This window comes from Chiloscyllium plagiosum, unplaced genomic scaffold (assembly GCF_037043375.1).
Source record: "Chiloscyllium plagiosum isolate Xiang-an unplaced genomic scaffold, Cpla_swu_hap1 HiC_scaffold_20, whole genome shotgun sequence".
In the NCBI taxonomy this organism is placed as follows: Eukaryota; Metazoa; Chordata; class Chondrichthyes; order Orectolobiformes; family Hemiscylliidae; genus Chiloscyllium; species Chiloscyllium plagiosum.
The window spans coordinates 29,964,535-29,985,486 of record NW_028270158.1 but is presented as its reverse complement, the minus strand read 5'-3'; the positions used below and the strand labels follow the sequence as shown (position 1 = coordinate 29,985,486).

General features: G+C 39.4%; 1 protein-coding gene across 4 annotated transcripts in view; it reads left to right on the top strand.

The window, feature by feature from the left end:
- LOC122560734 (ATP-dependent RNA helicase with zinc finger domain-like) overlaps nucleotides 1–20,952 on the top strand; it is a 569,578-nt gene that overhangs the window by 301,806 nt on the left and 246,820 nt on the right. For all 4 annotated transcript variants that reach the window (XM_087997766.1, XM_043711726.2, XM_087997765.1 and 1 more), the window contains one exon: nucleotides 1,803–1,921. In XM_087997766.1, the coding sequence (XP_087853892.1) occupies nucleotides 1,803–1,921 (119 nt within the window). The remainder of the gene's footprint in view (nucleotides 1–1,802; nucleotides 1,922–20,952) is intronic.

Below are 20,952 nucleotides of genomic sequence, written 5' to 3'. Positions count from 1 at the left end.
GAGGTCAAGGAGCAAGAAAATATACTGTAAACTAGCCACATTTGAAAACTACAGGGGAAATGCAAGTGTATTCAAAGTAGAATTACCACTGTCAAGGATCAAATTGTCAAGTTCAAAGTTCAAACCTAGCTGAATCCACTGAATTAAAAGCTTAAGGGGAGAATGCAGTCACCTTACAAGGCCTCAACAATAATTTATCACCAGTCACCTTAGAAGTAAATGTATTAATGTACCAGACACAGAATATTTAAACCCATGGATTATGGACTCATAACACAACAGTAAGAATTTTACAGTAAAACAAAATGTACACAATACAATCCTGGGACCCAATGCTCAAAACTTTGAGCATTGAACTTGATTTTCTACAAAAGTAAAGCTCTCATAAAATCTCATAAAAGTTCCATTAAAATACCAAGAGAAGCTATCACTATGTATTGCTGAAAGCCCAAACTCCTTTGCTGATGTTTAGCAAAATAAGAACAGAAGGCCCCAGGTTTCCAAAACAACACCTTTCTTAAGCTGGATTCCAAAGCCAAAAGACAGCCACTTGTAATTGTGCCTCATCTGAAGGAACTGATAGTTTTCAACTTCAACAGAACAGTAAAGCGTTAAGATGAGAGTTGAACTGGGAAGATGAGTTGTACCAGACACAAACCACAAATTCTGTTCCTTTCTCCACAGATGCTGCCAGACCTGCTTGGTTTCTCCAGCATTCCAGTTTGTTTCAGATTTCTAAAAGCACTGTGTTTTGCCTTTATTGATAAGGGAGTGTCCGAATATGAATACTTTATTTTCGGGCTAACGTGTAAGGAGATCATACTGTTTTGTTTTGCGTGGTGGGAAGGTGTAATGAAATCATACTTTATGAAAAATAACTGGATACTTGCTGGATGCCACCATTTGAATGCTTAGAAAGATTAAAGCCATATTGAGATATATCATCCATGATGGCTGCATGTTTGCATCACTGCACTGTCTAAATTCCAAGATCATTCAGTCCACTGTTCTCAAAACCTCACTAGGAGCAATTGCCTTGAAAAAGGATGAATGACAGACATCCTTTACCCATTAGTAAAGGATCCGGCAGTCATCTTGATCCATGCCTGGGTAGAGATAAACCATGGAACGTAATCCAATTAATCACTTGGATCATGAGACTCTGGCTATGAAAGGAATCTGTCCATCACCTAATTATGGAAGCCGAGATCTGGAACTCTGTATATCCCCATGATGTTTGAGGTAATCAGATGGTTGGAGCAAGGGAGACATGTGGCAAGCCAGCTAACCCTTTGTGTTTTAAAGCAACTATTTTCTCTGCAGACCAAGAAAAGTGAATGTTACATTATCCAGTGTGGGACTTTCTCAAACTCTCTCTCTCTGTCTCTCTCTCCTCACTCCAGCCAACTTATAAGTTTCAAACCTTTATGCTGTTTTTCGCTGTCCATGTGCTCGTGGCGAGAGGTACTATCTTCAAAAGAATGGATAAGTCATCTGCCAACTTTTTATGCTTCCTTGATGTCAAAATCATGAAGTGTTTTACAGTCACAGCTATAAATAGTTAAAATATGGTGGAATTGGCAAGCATATTCCTTAAAGAAGGAGGGAAGAACCTGTTGCAGTCAGAAAGCTGGAGGAATAGGAGAGCTATCATGCTGATCTTCACCTGGATGTAACATAGGTTATGTAGAGCTAGCAATGACAATGAATTAAGATAGAAGATGATGTATATTCAAATAAATACTGTACATTTGAGCTCTGTGCAGATTTTGTAATGCTTTAAATGTGCTGTCTCTCCGCAGGCTACTTCACACACATTTTAGTGGATGATTCTTCTCGAGCTATTGAATGTGAATCCATTATGGCGCTTGGGTTGGCTGATAAAACCACTAGAATAGTCCTGGCTGGAGATCCTATGCAGGTAGATCATAAGACAAAATATTTAATTTTACTATTGACAATATATTATCTTTTTAACACTATTATCTTTAGTCAGTCCTGATTCAAAAAGTACTTAGTTCATCATGAAAAGGGTTAAGGCTCTTATTTCGACCAATTATGGGGTTCTCTCAATTTTTGAATTAGAAGTTGCTCTTCTCAGTGTAAGTTGAGTTGTTTTTCTTCTATCTTTTCTCTATAAACTATTAAAGTGATTGTATTGCAAATATTTCATGCAGGTTAAATTTAAACTTAACTAACATATGGTGCTTGAATATTTATGCAAATGTACTTATATTCTGAAATCAAAAGTCAGTTTGATGACTATTACAAAGTAGACTGTTGGCGGTAATTGGCTGGGTTGAATTTGCCCTACTTTTTCTGTACAGGACAAAACTGGGCAATTTTTCATGTTATCGAATAGATGCCAGTGTTGTAATTGGACTTAAATGGTTTGGCTAGGGATCTGGAGTTCAAGTCTTCAATACTACTGCCAATATATTGTTGGGGCCCTTACCCTTTGTAGTATCCAATGTTTTCTACTATTTCTTGATGTTATGTGGATGAATTGAATTGGTTGAAGACTGCCAAGTGTGATGCTGGAGACCTCAAAGAGATTGAGATTGATCTTCCATCCGACACTTCTGACTGTCAGTGGATACAGACGCTTCAGCCTTATTTTTATTGGTTTCATTATCCACTGCCATTCATGACTGGATGTGTCTGGATGCAGACCTTAGATCTAATCACTTTATTGTGGGATCACTTAACCCTGTCTTTTGAATGCTCTTCTGCTCATTGGTGTGCAAATGTTCCTGTGTTGCAGCTTCAACAGGTTGACAATGTTTTCAGATATGTTACTTTTGCATACTCTCCTTCACTCTTCATCACACCAGGGTTGATTTCCAAGCTTGATGGTAATGGTAGAGTGGGGGTTTTGCCAGGCTGTAAGATTTCAGATTGTGGTCAATTTTTCTGCTGCTGATGGCCTAAAGCACCAGTTTGAATTGCCAGATATGTTTGAAGTCTGTTCCAATTTTGAATGGTGGTAGTGTCACAGTACGTGACCGAGGATATCTATATGTTAGAGGGCAGTGTTTCCTGTTGTCCTTTCCAGTGTTTAGTTCAATGCCTTGTGGCCTGTTTGTTTTCATTCCTTTGTTTAGACTTTTTGCAATTTTGTATAAGTGAGTGGCTCTAGACCATTTCAGAGCCAACCACAATACTGTGATTCCAATGTTACACATAGGCCAGACCAGGTAATGGTAGAGACAAAAGTAGAAATTGCTGGAAAAGCATTTGTGGACAGAATAAGCATTAATGTTTTGAGTCAAGTGACCCTTCCTCAGAACAGGAAGGGAACAACGATAAGAAGATTTCCTTCTGCAAAGGTTTTTTTCAACAGTTTATTTCAGATTTTTAATTGAATCTGCCACAGTGGGATTTTTAAAAATTATTCATTCAGAGAGTGCTCGCCATTCATTGCCCATCTGTAACTGCCTGGTGGGGATGGCAGTTTCCTTCCTTAAAGGACATCAGTGAATCATATGGGTTTTCCCGACAATTGATTCATAGTCATCAGTAAACTCTTAATTCCATATTTTTAATTCAAACTCAATGATCTGCCATAGCAGATTTGAACCCGAGTTCCCTGAACATTACCTGGGTCTCTGGATTAATAGACTAACAATAATACCACCAGGCTATCACCTCTCCATTCTAACACATATCCCCAGAACATTAGCCTGGGGCTCTGGATGACTAGTGTTGTGACATTACCAATATGTCAGCACTTCCCATTAGGTGCTTAGGTACTTAAATATTCTGAGTGTTTTGCTTATGTGAGTGTGTCTCACGGTGCCTCAAGGCTGTAGTCCATCTGAATTAATACAGGCATTTTGCAAATGCAGAAACAAATCTAAAAATGCTCTTGAGGAATATTGCCTTTGCAGTTTTTAGTTCTGATTTTTCTCTTTAAAATATCAAGTTTTAAATTATATCACATTGTGCATTTACACTGTACTGAGTTTCATCTGGTCAAAAGATATCAGCTAATTAACTTTTTTATGTCATGATAAAATATTTTAATGTCACAGAACACATTTTTACTATGCAATGAAAATGAGTTTTTCCATATGAATAAGCATTATTCAGGTCTGTCTATGTGTGTTGAAAGCATAAGTCTTTTACAGAAAAATAAGTAGCAAAAAGGTAGCAGGAGGAGGGGTAAGATTGATTAAGAATCAGAAAAGAATCTATGCAAGGAGGTAAAGAACATAGTGAAGTATTAAATTGTAGTTGAAACTTTATTGCTGGAACAGCACAGCAGGTCAGGCAGCATCCAGGGAACAGGAGATTCGACGTTTCGGGCACAGGCCCTTCTTCAGGAGCCCGAAACGTCGAATCTCCTGTTCCCTGGATGCTGCCTGACCTGCTGTGCTGTTCCAGCAATAAAGTTTCAACTTTGATCTCCAGCATCTGCAGACCTCACTTTCTCCTCCAGTATTAAATTGTATTCAATTTGTCTTGATGGTTAATAGCAAGTAGTTAAGCAGGTGATTAAAGTTAATTGATCAGTATTTTTCATTTGTTCATGAGATTTGCATGCTTCAGTCCATTCCTAATTGCCTTGGAAAGGCAAGGGTGTGCTGTCGTCTTGAACTATTGCAGTCCTTGGGGTGTAGAGGCCCTGATGGTGCTGTCAGAAAGGGAGTTCCTGAATTTTGGCTCAGCGACAGTGAGTGCTACAGTTCCAAGTCAGGTGTTGAATGGCTTGAATTTGAATTCATTATCTGGATTGAGATAAAGAGGAAACAAGTGGGACAAGCATAGGAAAGAGCTGTTTCACTGAGTAGTTAATAAACTCTATCAACAACAAAAAGGCTATCTTGGTTTCTGTCTCACCTACTGTCTTCGATTCAGACAGACATTGTTAGCAGAGGATAGTTGCCTCAAGGTGAAGATTGGAAATTAAGTTCTTTTCAGACTGAAGATTGTAATTGTAATTAGTTTGGAGAAAAATGGCTGAAACCAAGTGTCAAGTTTCAGGATATTACTTTCCACTGATGTTTTGTGAAGCTTAACCTTAAGATTAATTAAAAAATGAAGTGTATATATAGACACGGGGTTCTGCCTTTACCAAGCAGATAGCAAGCTGTGGCATTGACACTGCCACTTCCTACTAGAAGAAAGATCAATTGTCAAATATTCCCAAAGCTGAGGCTCAACAATTGAACACTGAGAAAGTTTTGGAAATTTTATTAAAATATGGACAAAATTTAAGAAAGATTACCTATTTAATGCAAATGAGGCAACATCAAACTTTGATAAAGTTAGAAAGCTGAATGGTTACTTTATATAAAGGAATTTTACAGACTTGATGCACAGTTGCAAAGATTCTGCTTGGAGACTCCTAATTCAATGCTTACCTTTAAATTCTTTGACTGTGCTAAAATATTGAACGTGAATTGACTCAATATTAGCAGAACTCAGATTTTCAGAAAGAAATACTTTTGGGACAGATTATCAGAAGCCTTTAAAACAATTCTAGGAAAACATTCATTCCCAGCTTCCTTTGTCTCAACTGTGACCTTCAGCAGTCACATGAAGAATGAAAGCTTCAGTGGTAGTGGCGATGTGAGACTGCACAGATACAGACTGAAAATATTAATATGAAAGAAGAATTATAATTAAAACTGGTGAGGATGGCCTCTGGCTACTCTAACAGAAAAGAAGAACTGAAGAATTTTCACAGAAGTATGAAACCCAGGAGTGTCTGGGATTTGGCCAACATGCGTCTCTAAAATGAATTGAAATAACATTATGCAATGGATTGTCTTAAATGCATCAAGATAGTTTTGAAATTATGCAGTACACAGAGGTTCAGAAGAAGATGGTGATATTGATCAGCCAGAGTGAATTATACCATTGTAAAAATGCTTGGCTCAGAAATGAATGTTTTAGTTGCAGAAGCATTGAATTGTGCTGCATTGGATAATGAATACATTTACACATTATGTGTCGAGTTGATTGGTTAAAATTTTAGTGTCGAAAAGTATGGTGCTGGAAAAGCACAGCAGGTGAGGAAGGATTTGAGGAGCAGGAGAATCAAAATTTTGAGCATAAAGCCCTTCATCGAAATGATTAAAATGTTACCAAGATTATTTAAATAATAAGGATCAAGTAGATTTAAGGCATTTAAGAGCTCTATGTGCTTCAGGTTTAGGGATGACACATGCTAGAATCAGTAAAAAGATGAATGATTTCCTATAAAGTAGACTTATCAGTATAGATGTAGTGTCAAATGATTTATCCTTACTGTTGAACATAAAAGAGGCTCAAATGAAACTGAACATGGAAAAAGAAAAGGTAATTATTTTTCAAAATTCTCTGGATCCACTGTTTATCCAGACTTCACATTATTGTATTTCTTTAACAAGATCTAACTTCATTCATTAAAATGTTAAAAGGTGGTATTGGTATCAGGAAATGGGATTTAAAGGAAAATAGGCTAATTATTTTCAAACTACATCAGCGCTTTGCTCATCCATCTTCTCGGAAGTTAAGAATCCTGCTAAGGGATGCAGGAGTAAGGGCTGATCAGTACATTAAATATAGAAGAGTTCAGTGATGTCTGTGAAACACAGAGAGAAAAATCGGAGCATGCCATTGCGGCCCAATATGAGTCTCCCATTAGCAAGAGACTTGAACCAAGTTATAGCAATGAATTTTAAGATATAAAATAAGGAAAATAATATTGTCATCATGCCCACCATAAATATGGTGGCTACATTTAGTAGTCAGACTCTAATAATTTATAGTAAAGAAAGAGAGTAAAGGTGGACAAGGTATGGAGAAATAGAAAGGACTGGACTGGGAGCAGCAACCCAATTCATAATTGGCAACCATGCTAGTATGGCGGGAGATACATTTGCCAATAATGGAGTATTTTTTCCCATTTTAAGTACACAGAAAAATGTTGTGATCTTTACATGAGTGATGGAAAACATTTCACAATAACTTCATAGCATGACAACCAAAATAGTAGGATATATTCCTTGAGGTTAGAGGTACTGATTACATTGTTATGACAGAGCTGGCTGTATCAAAATTACCATTGCCATCATTGCATTTGTAATACAGTGAAATGATATCATTCAGCGATCCTCAAAATTGCCCAGTTGTTCCAATCAAGACTTTATAAATAACAGATCATGGACTCCAAATTTATAACTTTAACATAAACAGTAAGGTGACCTAATTGATACCTATGATCTAAAGCCCAACCTTCTTTTAATCGTAAGCCCTCACTCTCATACAGACACAATTAAGCGTTAAATTAAAAGGTGTTGTAATATGCCAACGCAGAAACAGTTTCAAATCATGGACATCAGGTATTCAAAAATTCCTTGGACAATGGGTTATTCACAGGTGAGTGGAACTGTATATCTTGACTTCTGAAGTCAAGGGTTAACGAAAATAGTTTTGGCAGTCTTCAAGAAATATTTATTTATTTCTTACAGACTGGGATTCTTTTCTCAGGTCATTCAACAGTTCAGTCATTGGAGGGAAATTAGAGAGAGAGCAAAACAAGCTGTGTAATTATGGAAGCTTCCAGAAATCATGCTGCCTTCTGCTGAAGCCCAGTCAGACTGGGTCTCTTTTCAATCAGCATTCTCTGAGTTTGGCTAATTAATACTGGTCCTCATTTGACTAACTCAACATCCAACCATCTGCCATCCCTGACCACGACAATAATACAGCAGTTCGCCTATTGTGTTCATAGATCAGTAATTACGTTTCTTTATTTTCCAGGCTAGTTCCTAGCAGAAAACACCTGTCTTTGTTCTCTTCTCTTCAAACATGGCACTGTTAAAAGTTCAGTTGTTAATTTCATCTCCGTCCCAAACAAAATAATGAGAAAAATAAAAGAAGGGTAGTGATGGTCTCTACAATACAATTACAGAAGCCGAACGCATCATAGAGAATGTGAGGCACCACGAACTTTAAATTATATGTAAGATAATTATGAGCGCAATATTATCAAGTAGAAGGATTGACTGAATGTAGATTCAGTGATACAGGTATGCAGAACAAATCTCTTTTCTCCAGATGGCAGCAACCAAAACTGGAAACCAAAATAACATAGATATACCAGGAGGAACCAATATTTCACAGACCATATCAAGAAAGTAGGGAAGGCCACCACTGGCTCATTTCCAAGATGATGGACAGGAATTTAGATAATTCCTGTCCATCATCTTGGATTGGCAAAATTAGATAAAGAAGTGGAAGATGAAAATGCACAGTATGAGTTCTGAAAGTGGACCTGAAAAGATGACAAATTTATGAAAACAATTCTGATCTTAGAGAGGGGAAATCTCCTCGTAGTAGTCAGAAATAAGATCAGAGGGCGAGTCAAGGTTGTAGTTTGATAATGTCAAAGAAAGTGCAACTGACTAGAAAAACAATGAGAGTATAGATCCTTGTGATTGAAGTGTATTTTATGGCCATAAGCAAATTAGAATGCTAAAGGATGCCAGTGAAAAGAGTTGGAAAGAACGTAATGTAACCATAGAAAATAAGAACACTAATGGGCCATTCGTCCCTTCGAGTCTGCCCTGTCATTCAATATAATCAGGCCTGATCATCCAATTTAGTACCCTGTTTTCACTTTCGCCTCATACCTTTTGATTCCTTGTACTGTACCTTACCAGGGAGAAGGCAATTCTGGATCTGGTGTTGTGCAACAAACCAGATTTGATCAGGGACCTCGAAGTAAAGGAGCCAATAGGAGGTAGTGACCATAATATGATAAGTTTTAATCTGCAATTTGAGAGGGAGAAGGGAGAATTGGAAGTGTCAATATTGCAGTTGAATAAAGGGAACTATGGAGCTATGAGGGAGGAGCTGGCCAAAGTTCAATGGTTCAGTATCCTAGCAGGGATAGGCAGTGGAACAACAATGGAAGGTATTTCTGCATATGATACAGAAGGTGCAGGATCAGTTCATTCCAAAGAGGAAGAAAGATCCTCAGGGGAGTCAGAGGCGGCTGTGGCTGCCGAGGGAAGTTAAGGACTGTATAAAGATAAAAGAGAAGTATAACATCGCAAAGATGAGCGGAAGCCGGAGGAAACTTTTAAAGAGCAACAGAGGATACCTAAAAAGGCAATGTGCGGAGAAAAGATGAGGTACAAAGGCAAACTGGCCAAAAACATAAAGGAGGATAGTAAAAGCTTTTTTAGGTATGTGAAAACAAAAAAAGTGGTTAAGATTACAATTGGGCCCTTGAAGACAGAAATGGGTGAATTTATTATGGGGAGCAAGGAAATGGCAGAAGAGTTGAACAGGTACTTTGGATCTGTCTTTACTGGGGAAGACACAAGCAATCTCCCAGATGTAATAGTGGCTGAAGGACTTAGGGTAACTGATGAACTGAAGGGAATTTATATTAGGCAGGAAATGGTGTTAGATAGGCTGTTAGGTCTGAAAGTAAGTCCCCAGGACCTGATGGTCTGCATCCAAGGGTACTTAAGGAGGTGGCTCGAGAAATTGTGGATGCCTTGGTAATCATTTTCCAATGTTCTATAGATTCAGGATCAGTTCCTGTGGATTGAAGGGTGGCTAATGTTGTCCCATTTTTCAAGAAAGGAGGGAGAGAGAAACAGGGAATTATAGACCAGTTAGCCTAACGTCAGTCATGGGAAAGATGCTGGAGTCATTTATAAAAGATGAAATTACGACACACTTGGATAGCAGTACCAGAATAGGTCAGAGTCAGCATGGATTTACAAGGGGAAATTGTGCTTGACTAATCTTCTGGAATCTTTTGAGGATGTAAGTATAAAGATGGACAAGGGATAGCCAGTGGATGTCGTGTACCTGGACTTTCAGAAAAGCTTTGATAAAGTCCCACATAGGAGATTAATGAGCAAAATTAGGGCACATGGTACTGGTGGCAAAATACTGACTTGGATTGAAAATTGGTTGGCTGACAGGAAGCAAAGAGTAGTGACAGGTCCCTTTTGGAATGACAGGCGGTGACCAGTGGGGGAACACAAGGTTCAGTGCTGGGACCGCAGCTGTTTACAATATACATTAATGCTATAGATGAAGGTATTAAAAGTAATATTAGCAAATTTGCTGATGACACAAATGTGAGGAAGATGTTATGAGAATACAGGGTGACTTGGACAGGCTAGGTGATTGGACAGATACATGGCAGATGCAGTTTAATGTGGATAAATGTGTGGTTATCCACTTTGGTGGCAAGAACAGGAAGGCAGATTGCTATCTAAATGGCGTCAAGTTAGGTAAAGTACAATGAGATCTAGGTGTTCTTGTACATCAGTCAATGAAAGCAAGCATACAGGTACAGCAGGCAGTGAAGAAAACTAATGGCATGCTGGCCTTCATAACAAGAGGAATTGAGTACAGGAGCAAAGAGTTCCTTCTGCAGCTGTACAGGGCCCTGGTGAGACCGCACCTGGAGTAATGTGTGCAGTTTCGGTCTCCAAATTTGAGGAAGGACATTCTGGCTATTGAGGGAGTGCAGCATTGGTTCAAGAGGTAAGTTCCTGTAATGGTGTGACTATCATTTGTTGAAAGATTGGAGCGACTAGGCTTGTATACCCTTGAGTTTAGAAGGATGAGAGGGGATCTGATTGAGACATATAAGATTATGAAAGGATTGGACACTCTGGAGGCAGGAAGCATGTTTCTGCTGATGGGTGAGTCCAGAACCAGAGGACACAGTTTAAAAATAAGGGGTACGCCATTTAGAACAGAGTTGAGGAGAAACTTCTTCACCCAGAGAGTGGTGGATTTATGGAATGCTGTGCCCCAGAAGGCAGTGGAGGCCAAGTCTCTGGATACTCTGGATCAAGAAAGAGATGGATAGTACTCTTAGAGATAGTGGAATCAAGGTTTATGGGGATAAGGCAGGAACAGGATGCTGATTGTGTACGATCAGCCATGATCATAATGAATGGTGGTGCTGGCTCAAAGGTACTCCTTCACCTATTGTCTATTGATTGCCCTATATCCTTAGACTGTGCCCCTTGGTTCTGGACTCCCTGGTCTTCAGGACAACCACTGAGGTAGCAGATAGGGGACAGCTGGACTTATCTTACAGATGGATACACAAAGAAAAGTGCTTACTTATGCGCATATAAGGCTAAAGCCTGAGTTATGGATGGAAGTTTCAAAGAGAGGTTTGGTGATCAGGATGTTACTGTAGATTCCCCTTATGCAGAAAAGATGATCTTGAAAATCTCAGCTTGTTCAGCTGAATGATCCTGAGGAGATAGTGAGGATTGCAGATGCTGGAGAGTCAGAGTCGATAAAGTGTGGCCGTGGAAAAAGTGCAGCAGTATGCTTTCCTTTATTGATCAGAGTATTGAGTACAGGAGTTGGGAGGTCATGTTGCAGCTGTACAGGACATTGGTTAGGCCACTTTTGGAATATTGCGTGCAATTCTAGTCTTCCTCCCATAGGAAGGATATTGTGAAACTTGTGTTGTAGGCTGAGGGGTGACCTTATAGAGGTTTATAAAATCATGAGGGGCATGGATAGGGTAAATAGACAAGGTCTTTTCCCTGGATTGGGGGATTCCAGAACTAGAGGGTATAGGTTTAGGGTGAGAGGAGAAAGATTTAAAAGGGACTAAGGGGCAATCTTTTCACGCAAAGGGTGGTGCGTGCATGGAATGAGTTACCAGAGGAAGTGGTGGAGGCTGGTACAATTACAACATTTAAAAAGCATCTGAATAGGAAGGGTTTAGAGGGATATGGGCCAAATGCTGGCAAATGGGACTGGATTAGATTAGATTCCGTAAAGTGTAGAAACAGGCCCTTCAGCCCAACAAGTCCACACTGATCCTCTGAAGAGTAGCCCACCCAGACTCATTTCTCTAAATTTACCCTTGACTAATGCACCTTACACTATGGGCAATTTAACAAGGCCAATTCACCTAACCTGCACATCTTTTTGGAATGTGTGAGGAAACCCATGCAAACTCCACACAGACAGTCGCCCAAAGCCAGAATTGAACCCAGGTCCCTGGTGGTGTGAAGCAGCAGAGCTAACCACTGAGCCACCATGCCACCCTAAATTAATTTAGGATATCTGGTCAACTTGGATGAGTTGGACCGAAGAGTCTGTTTCCGTGCTGTACATCTATGACTCAATTCGTTCCACCTTACTGCAAGTAGGATGTATTCAGTTGAAAACATGTCAATCAATGTTCCATTGGTATCACAGAGAGAAACTAGTAAGCATTTTTCTGATGCAAATCATTAGTTTTCTGTGGGGAGTTTTTATGTATTTTGAACAATGTGTAATTGATCAAATTAAATATGAATCTACGATTGGAAGTTGGACTTTGGCCTTATAGGGTTAGACATTAAGCTGAATAAATCAGGAGTGACTTTGCGTCAGCAGTCTTACTTGGAAAGTGTTAGCTGCATCCTGATAAATTGGGCCAGGCCCTTGGCTCATAGAACGATGATTTTGTATCAAAGGAAGGAAAAGAACATTTAAGAAGTTTAATAACATGTTAAGCTGGTTAAGCACTCAGACAAGACTCAAAATGCATCTAATCCCTAAATGCAGTTTCCAGCAGTCTTGAAGGATTTCTTACCACAGAGTTTAATACTCCTACAACACACACCAACATACACCCCACACCCAGAGGTGGTCACTCCTGAGGCTAAGACTCCACATACAGGGTGGGATTGAATGACCATTAGGCAGAGAAAGAGGACTGGACAGGCAACATGGGAGGCCCTGCAAAACAAAGATACTGCTTTCAGGGGAAATGGACTCTCAAAGGAGAGTAGGAATAACTAAATTTGTTGAGGAGGAATAAATGTGAGTGCTATAACTATTGGAAATTCAAAAATAAGGTGAATAGTTAGATATTTCTGTGGCCATAAATGAGACACCAGGATGGTGCTGGTGTCAAGGACATCTTGGAACTGCTCCAGGACATTCTTAAGTGGAAGGGTGAACAGCCACTGGTCATGATACACATTGTTACTAACAATGCAGGTTATATTAAAAAAAAGCATGAGATCCTAAAAGCAGAATATAGGGAGTTGGGAAACAAGTAGGGCCTAAAAGATAGTGATATCAGTATTGCTACCACTGCCACATGTTAGTCAGAATAAGAATAGCAGGATGTAATCAGATAAATATGTGGCTGGAGAGATGGTGCAAGGGGAAGGGTTTCATACTCCTGGAATATTGGGACTGGTTCTGTGGCAGATGGGACTGGTACAAGCTGGAAGGGGTGCACCTGAGTAAGACTAGAAATGATATCCTATAGGGAGTATTTGCTAGTTCGGTTGGGGATGATTTAAAGTAAAATGGCATGGGGATGGGAACCTACGCAAAGAGACAGGAGAGAAAAATAAAGGCAAAACCAAAAGGCAGAATGGGAAATAAGAAAGGTGAGAGGCAGACAATTTAAGGACACGAATCAACAGGGCCATAGTACAAAATAATGGGAACAGGACTAAGAATGTTAAAAAGACAAACCTTCAAGTGTTGTATCTTCATGTATGGAGCATTTGCAATAAAGTTGATCCATTAGACTTGCAAAAGTACATAAGTAAAACAGATATGAAACAGTTAGAATTAGAGAGATGTGGCTAAGGGAGACCAGGGATGGGAACTGAATATCCAAGGGTATTCAATTTTTGGGAAGGATAGACAGAAAGGAAAAGGAAATCAGGTAACATGGATGGTTAAGGAGGGCATTTATGCAATAGCGAGGAAGGACTTTGGCTCTGGTGAAGTGGAACCATCAAGGGAACTAAAAATTAGTGGGGCTTATATATACACCCCTAAACTATAGTTGTAATGTTGCGGAAGGCAGGAAATTGGAGATGCAAGCAATAAAGCAGGAAATTATGGATCAAGCAATATAAGGGTACAGCTCTATTTACTTTAAGATGCATATGGAATGGGCAAAATAAATTAGTATCAATATCAAAGGGGAGGAATTACGAGAGTGTGTACAAGGTGGTTTTTCTGGATTAGTACGTTGAGGACAAGAACAGGCCAGTAGACTGGGTGTTGTTTAATGAGAAAGGAATAATTGAAACCTGGCTGTGCAAGACCCATTGGTGAAGAATGACCACAATATGATAGAATTCTTTATTCAAATGGAGAGTGAAGTAGTTGATTCTGAGACCAGCCTTGAATCTAAATAATGGAAACAATGATTTGAGGTGCATGCTTGCTGTGATAAATCAGACAATGCTACTTAAAAGGATGATGTTAGATAGGCAATGGCAAACATTTAAAGAGCATACGAAGGAACTGCACATTATCCATTCCTGTCTGGCTCAAAAATAAAATGGGAGAGATGGCCCATTTACAGATAATAAGGGAAATTAGGGATAGTATTAGGTTCAAGGAAGGGGCATATAAATTGGCCAAAGAAAGCAGCAGTCCTGAGGATTGGGAACAGTGTAGATTTCAGCAAAGGAGAACAAAAGGATTGATAAAGTGGGAAAATAGAATATGAGAATAATCTTGCAGGGAATATGCAAACTGATTGCAAGAGCTTCTACAGATATTGAAGGGAAAAGTTTAGTGAAGACAAATGTATGTGCCTTACAGTCAAACAGGAGAAATTATAATGGGGAAACAAAAATGACAGACCGATTTGATGCAAAGGAGGTCACAAATAGTGTCCCAGTAGTTGAGGAATACGGGTTCCAGTGAAATATGGAAATTAAGGTTATAAATATTGGTAGGGAAATAGCGTTGAGCAAATTGATGAGATTTAGATCTGATAAATCCTGAAGGCCTGAAAATTTACATCCCGAATGATTTAAAGAAGTGGCACTAGAAATCATGAATGTATTCATGGTCAACTTTAATATAGACTCTGGAACAGTACCATTGGATTGGAGAGTTGCTAATGTACTCTAATATTAAAAAAGAAAGTTGGAGAAAAAGCAAGGAATTGGAGACTGTGAGCCTTGGTCGTTGAGAGGCACTAAAGACGACCATAAAATATTTAATAGCAGAGCACTTGGAAAACAATGGAAACAGCATGTATTTACAAAAAAGAAAAGTCATGCTTGACAAATCTATTGGAATTTTGAAGATTAAGTTTTGGATTTGATAAGGGGTGCTAGTGGAAATGGTTTACTTGGACATCCAGAGGGCTTTTGATAAGATCCCGCATAAGAGGTTAGCATGTAAAATTAAAGTGCATGTGATTGGCATTGTATACTGACATGGATAGAGAACTGATTTACAGACAGGAAACAAAGAGTAGAAATAAACAGATCTTTATCTGTGTGGCAGACAGTGTTTAGTGGGATGCCACAGGATAAGTGCTTGGAGCTCTGCTATTCATAATATATGTTCATGACTGAGATGAGGGTACTAAATATTGTATTTAGAAGTTTACAGATGACACAAATCTGATTGGGAGAGTGAGCTGTGAGGAGGATACAAGGATGTTTCAGTGTGATTTGGACAGGTTAAGTGTGTGGGTAAATGCATGGCAAATGAAGTATAATATGGATAAATGTGAGGTTATCCCCTTTGGTAGCAAAAATAGGAAGGTTGATAATTATCTGAATGGTAATAGATTGGGAAAGGGGAAGTGCAGCAAGACGAGGGTATTGTTGTTCACCAGTTAGTGAAGGTAAGCATTCAGGTGCAGCAGACAGTGAAGAAGGCAAACAGTATGTTGGCCTACGGAGTGAAATGATTTGACTAAATGGGCATGGATGCCTTGCTGTGGTTGTACAAGGCTGTGGTGAGACCAAACCTGGAGTATTGCAGTTTTGGTCTCCATGCCTAAGGAAGGATGGATGTTCTGGCTATGGACGGAATGCAACAAAGGTTTATCAGACTGATTCCTGGGATGACAGGAATGATGGATGAAGGGAGACTGGATTGGTTAGGAATATTTTCATTGGAGTTTAAAAGAATGAGGGGGAATCATATAGAAACCAATAACATTTGAACAGGACTAGACAGGGTAAATGCAGGAAGGATCTTTCTGCGACTGGGGAGTCCAGAAGCAGGGGTCAGTTTAAGGATACAGGGAAGACCACTTAACACTGAGATGAGGAGAAATTTCTTCACCTAGAGAGTAGTGAGCCTGTGGAATTTTCTGAGTCCGATAAAGATTGAGGCCAAAACATTGAATGTTTTCACGGAGTTAAATATAGTTATTAGGGCTAAAGCGATCAAAGGGTATGTAGGAGAAAGTGGAAACAGAGTACTGAGTACAGGCCATGGCTATATTGAATGGCAGAGCAGTTTCAAGGTACCAAATGGTTTACTCTTGTTCCTTTTTTTGTATCTATCTAATGTCTTCTACCTAACTGGAGTACACAACAAGACTGTGATAGATGCTGAAGAGCTGGAACATGGGCACAGTTATTGAAGGAAGAAGAAGAGGACACTGGACTGGAGGAAACTCTCCCTTCTCTACAGCTGTACTTATTCTCCTCACCGCGACACTGGTCCCAGTACAGTTCAAGTGAAGCCTATCCCACCATAACAGCTCTCTTCCACCACCATACTGGTGCCAGTGTCCCGTGAACTGAAACCTAAAACCCATTCCACCCACATGAATCTTTGAGCCATGCATTTAACTCTTTAAATTTAGTTTCCTTTGCCAGTTTGCCCGTGGCTCGGGTAGTAATCCCAAGGTTATTATCTTGGAGGTTCTTCTTAATAATTTATCACCTAACTGTTCAATACATTTAAATATAGTTGTATATTTATAAAGTTATACATTGTTCCTGACACATGTTTCACATGCTAAGCTGCTGGCTAATCCAGGCCATTGGTACTAGCCAAACTAACATTGTTATCTCAGTGATGCAGAAGTTAGTGGTAATAACTCAGAAGTAAGTGAACACTGATCAAAAATGTCCATCACTTGTAGAACTGCTGAGGGTGCTAACAGATTAATGAAATGTGGCTACATCATACGTTATGTAAATGTAATGCTGGACTCTGTTTAAGACAATGGAAGTGGAATGGTTGAGCTGGTTATGGAATGGGAAGGGGCCCAAGTGTGCATCTAAAATGAATATCTGATCATGTGTTGGTCACTCAGGCAGTGCCACACCTTCACCAAGTTGGTACACATGTTGTGACCAGAGTTGTGATGGAGCAGAGTGTAGGGTTGTTGAAGATGCGATTCTGCTGTTTGGAGTGCTCTGGGAAGTCCTTCTAATATAGTTCAGACAGAACTTGCAGCATCATGAGTCCAGAACTAGGGGTCACAATCTAAAAGTTATGGAGTAGGTCATTTAGGACTGTAAGAAAGGGAAATTCCAACACAGAGAGTGGTGACCCTATGGAATACTCTGCTGCAAAAAGTGGTTGAGGTTGAAACATCGAATGTTTTGAGAAAGTGATACGTATAGTTCTTAGGATGGATCAAAGGGTATGGGATGAAAACTGAAACAGATTACTCAGCTGGATGATCAGCTATGACCATACTGAATGGCAGAGTAGATTCAAAGATCCAAATGGCCTACTCTTATTTTTGTTTCTGTTTTCTATCATATTGGGATGGTGTATTCTGCACAACTGGTACAGGCAACAAGACAATGTGATAGATGCTGAGGAGCTGGGGAGCGGCGCCATTGTCTGAGGAGGAGGAGGACGCAGCTGGAGGAAACTCTCCTTGAAGATGTTGGAACTCAACTGCATCAGATGCTACAAACCAGACAGGGGCTGATTTACACATCCAGTAGATGCTAGTTGGGTGCAGAAGGCCATCATGGACCGTCAAGAACAAGGTCCAAGCATTTGGTTCGTATTGTAGGTGTGAAATGCAACCTAATTCCTTGTGTTCCCTTTAGGTAGCTGTCAATGAAAGATCATGCTTCGACACCCAAATGTTTGTTCCCCTACAGAACAATGACAAGATATGGGTCACCACTGGGCATTTGGGAAAGTGCATTTGGGACTCAGAGACAGAATATATCTACGTATTGGTAAACTGTGTGGCACGGCACTTAAATGACAACAAGGATGAGATAATAGGGTTTTATGTGCAAGGGTTATATCAAACATACCGACTATGTGTCGTGGACAGCGTGACTGTGGTTGTTGTGTCATGATGCTGCTGGTGAGGGGGGTACATTGCATTGCAAACACTTGCCTGGGTCCACAGCAGTCTTCTAAAGATGGCATGGATGCCAGCCTTTTTGCTGAAATCTGCTAAGTGGCCAGTTGTTCTGGGCGTGACATGTAGTAAGGTGGGATAGAATTGGATGTGAGACATGTCATAGAGATGGGGTAGATTGTTAATGAGATGCACTCATAAAAATATGGTTGGAAATTTTGCTGGGCCTTGTGGCAAGAGCCCCTTCTAAACTCGACACAACTTGCATTGAGCCAAAAAGCATAAGATTCAGCAGCAAACAAAAACAGAAATTGCTGGAGGAACAGTGGGTGGCACGGTGGCACAGTGGTTAGCACTGCTGCCTCACAGCGCCAGAGACCTGGGTTCAATTCCCGCCTCAGGCGACTGACTGTGTGGAGTTTGCACATTCTCCCCGTGTCTGCGTGGGTTTCCTCCGGGTGCTCCGGTTTACTCCCACAGTCCAAAAATGTGAATTGGCCATGCTAAATTGCCTGTAGTGTTAGGTGCAGAGGTAAATGTAGGGGAATGGGTCTGGGTGGGTGCGCTTCGGTGGGTCGGTGTGAACTTGTTGGGCCAAAGGACCTGTTTCCACACTGTAAGTAATCTAATCTAATTCAGCAGGTCAAGCAACGTCTGTATAGAGAAAGCAGAGTTAACATTTTGAGTCCAGTGACCCTTCTTCCCAACAGGATTCAGCCCAATGTTTTAGATCACCTTTCATCAGAAAACATGGTATCAGATGAATGAGAATAAGGTTCAGCAGAGATCCTGTTTTAATAAACCAATTCCTGGCAATAACCTGACTATTTCTTAGCAGTATTTGTGCAAAAGTCATGGTCACTTTGATATTTTGGGGTATGGGAGGTAGCTGTCAAACTTAGTCAGAAAATGTAGACTGAAGACCCCAGCTACTTCTTGCCTAATTGTAGAGTCATAAAATCATTGAGTCACACAGCAAAAATCCAACAAAATAATAATTAAGGAACTGAACACCTTAGTTCCCTGGCATCTTTAACTGTACCATGGTCCAGCAGTGTGATATAATTTCTCAAAAGCTTTGAAAATCATATTAAAAAGTAAGAACAACTACTTGGAGTTCTGATTGGAAGCTAAAAATATAGAGAAAGAAGTCACACAAAAATATATATATCTTGAATTCAATTTTCAGGTAGGATGTGGACTGAAAAGGGCAAATGGAATGATTTTGCATCACTCCTTTATGTGGAATAGATGTAAGTAAATGCAGAATGGTGACGCAATGGAGATGCTATAGTAGCTATTACTGAGCACAACAATGTGAGGGAGCTGAATGAACACAGTTGAAGTGATATAGTAACTGTACTAATCCATGATGCCAACATTTATACCCTGTCCTGTCCTCACTCACTCTTGATTATCACTGCTAATTATCAGCTCCTTCATGCTGTTTGATTTAGTTTACGTGTGACATAAGCAGTTGATAAAAAATAACCGCTTTCAATTTTTTAAAAAAGGCTCTATAGCCTGGCTTTGATCCTGAATGTATGAAATATAAAATAAGTGTCAGTTATAGAAGATTTGAGAGAATTTCAGTCTCGTTTTAAAGGAGGAATGCAGAACACAACAAAATCTGCTGTAGGGTCTGCTTTTAAAACTTGCCATTTTAAAAACTAATCAGCAATCCCCCTTATGTTGTTAACCAGAGTGACTGGAAATATGTCTTAGCTCATACACACATTTTACGTTTAGTTCTATGGATTCACTTTTGAACTGTTTAAATTGTTTTTACATGCAAGACATCATGGAATGCTCAGGACCATTGTGAAGCTGGAGGAAATGGAATTCAAATATTCGTATGGTTTTTTTTGTGGCATGTTGCCCTGAATCCATATTTTGATTATTTTGCAATGATGCATTATTTGATAAGTTAGGAAATCATGTTTTGTTGTACATCACCTTCTGGTGCATTTAGTTTCGAAGTGAAAACGGGTCAAGTGAAGTGCTTAATGTTGTGCCTCTGCTGATCTTTTGCTGTACGAAGTGTTGATTGACTCTTTTTCTTCTGTTAAAGAAACTTTATTTTTAAAACATCCTCTTTTAAATGCACTTACTTCAAAATATATTTAATTAAAGCTCTGGCAACATCAGCAATAAGCTACAGAGACCTGGAATGTACCAGCTGGCAGGAAGTGTGCAAATATACACTTAGGGTAGGAGTATCAAGACAGATTGGTGTGGGAGTGTTAATGATGTACAGAAGCTTTGGCAGTGGGGAATGGGAGCCAGCGATGATAGATGAGGAAAGACATTTTCTGGTTAACTGAAATGTTGGTGATGAAAAGAGGGAGAAGAAATTTCTGGAAAACAGAATAATAATTTTTCTGGTATCTGAACTGTTGCTTATAAGAAGGAATTTAAATAAAATTGCAAAATAAAGTAGCATATATTTGGAAAAAATGTGAGCCCTTAATGGAATGGCACCTTTTCTTCTGTCCTTGGAGACATAGCGACAATTAAAGAATGACGAAACAGACTTTTTTTTCAATTATCTGAGTGCAACGCATTTTCTCTTTTGTTTCATTTGTAATTTCTTGGATTGCTTCTCTAGTTCAAAAAGCTTTATGTATCAATTTTGCCAATTCAAGAGTATTTTTAATTGTTGAATAATAAGATGGCAATTATTCGTGTTATTCGATTTCTATCACTCCTCTGCTCTTTTCTCAAAGCCCTGCTATATCTCTGATGGACTCCCTCAATTTTTCTCCTTCAAATATTTATCTAATTCCCTTCTGAATGTTACTGTTGAATATTGCACCACTTTCAGGCATTACTGGATTTTGGATTACAGCAACTCACTGCATTAAAGAAAACGTCTCTTCCTGCAATTGGCAAAA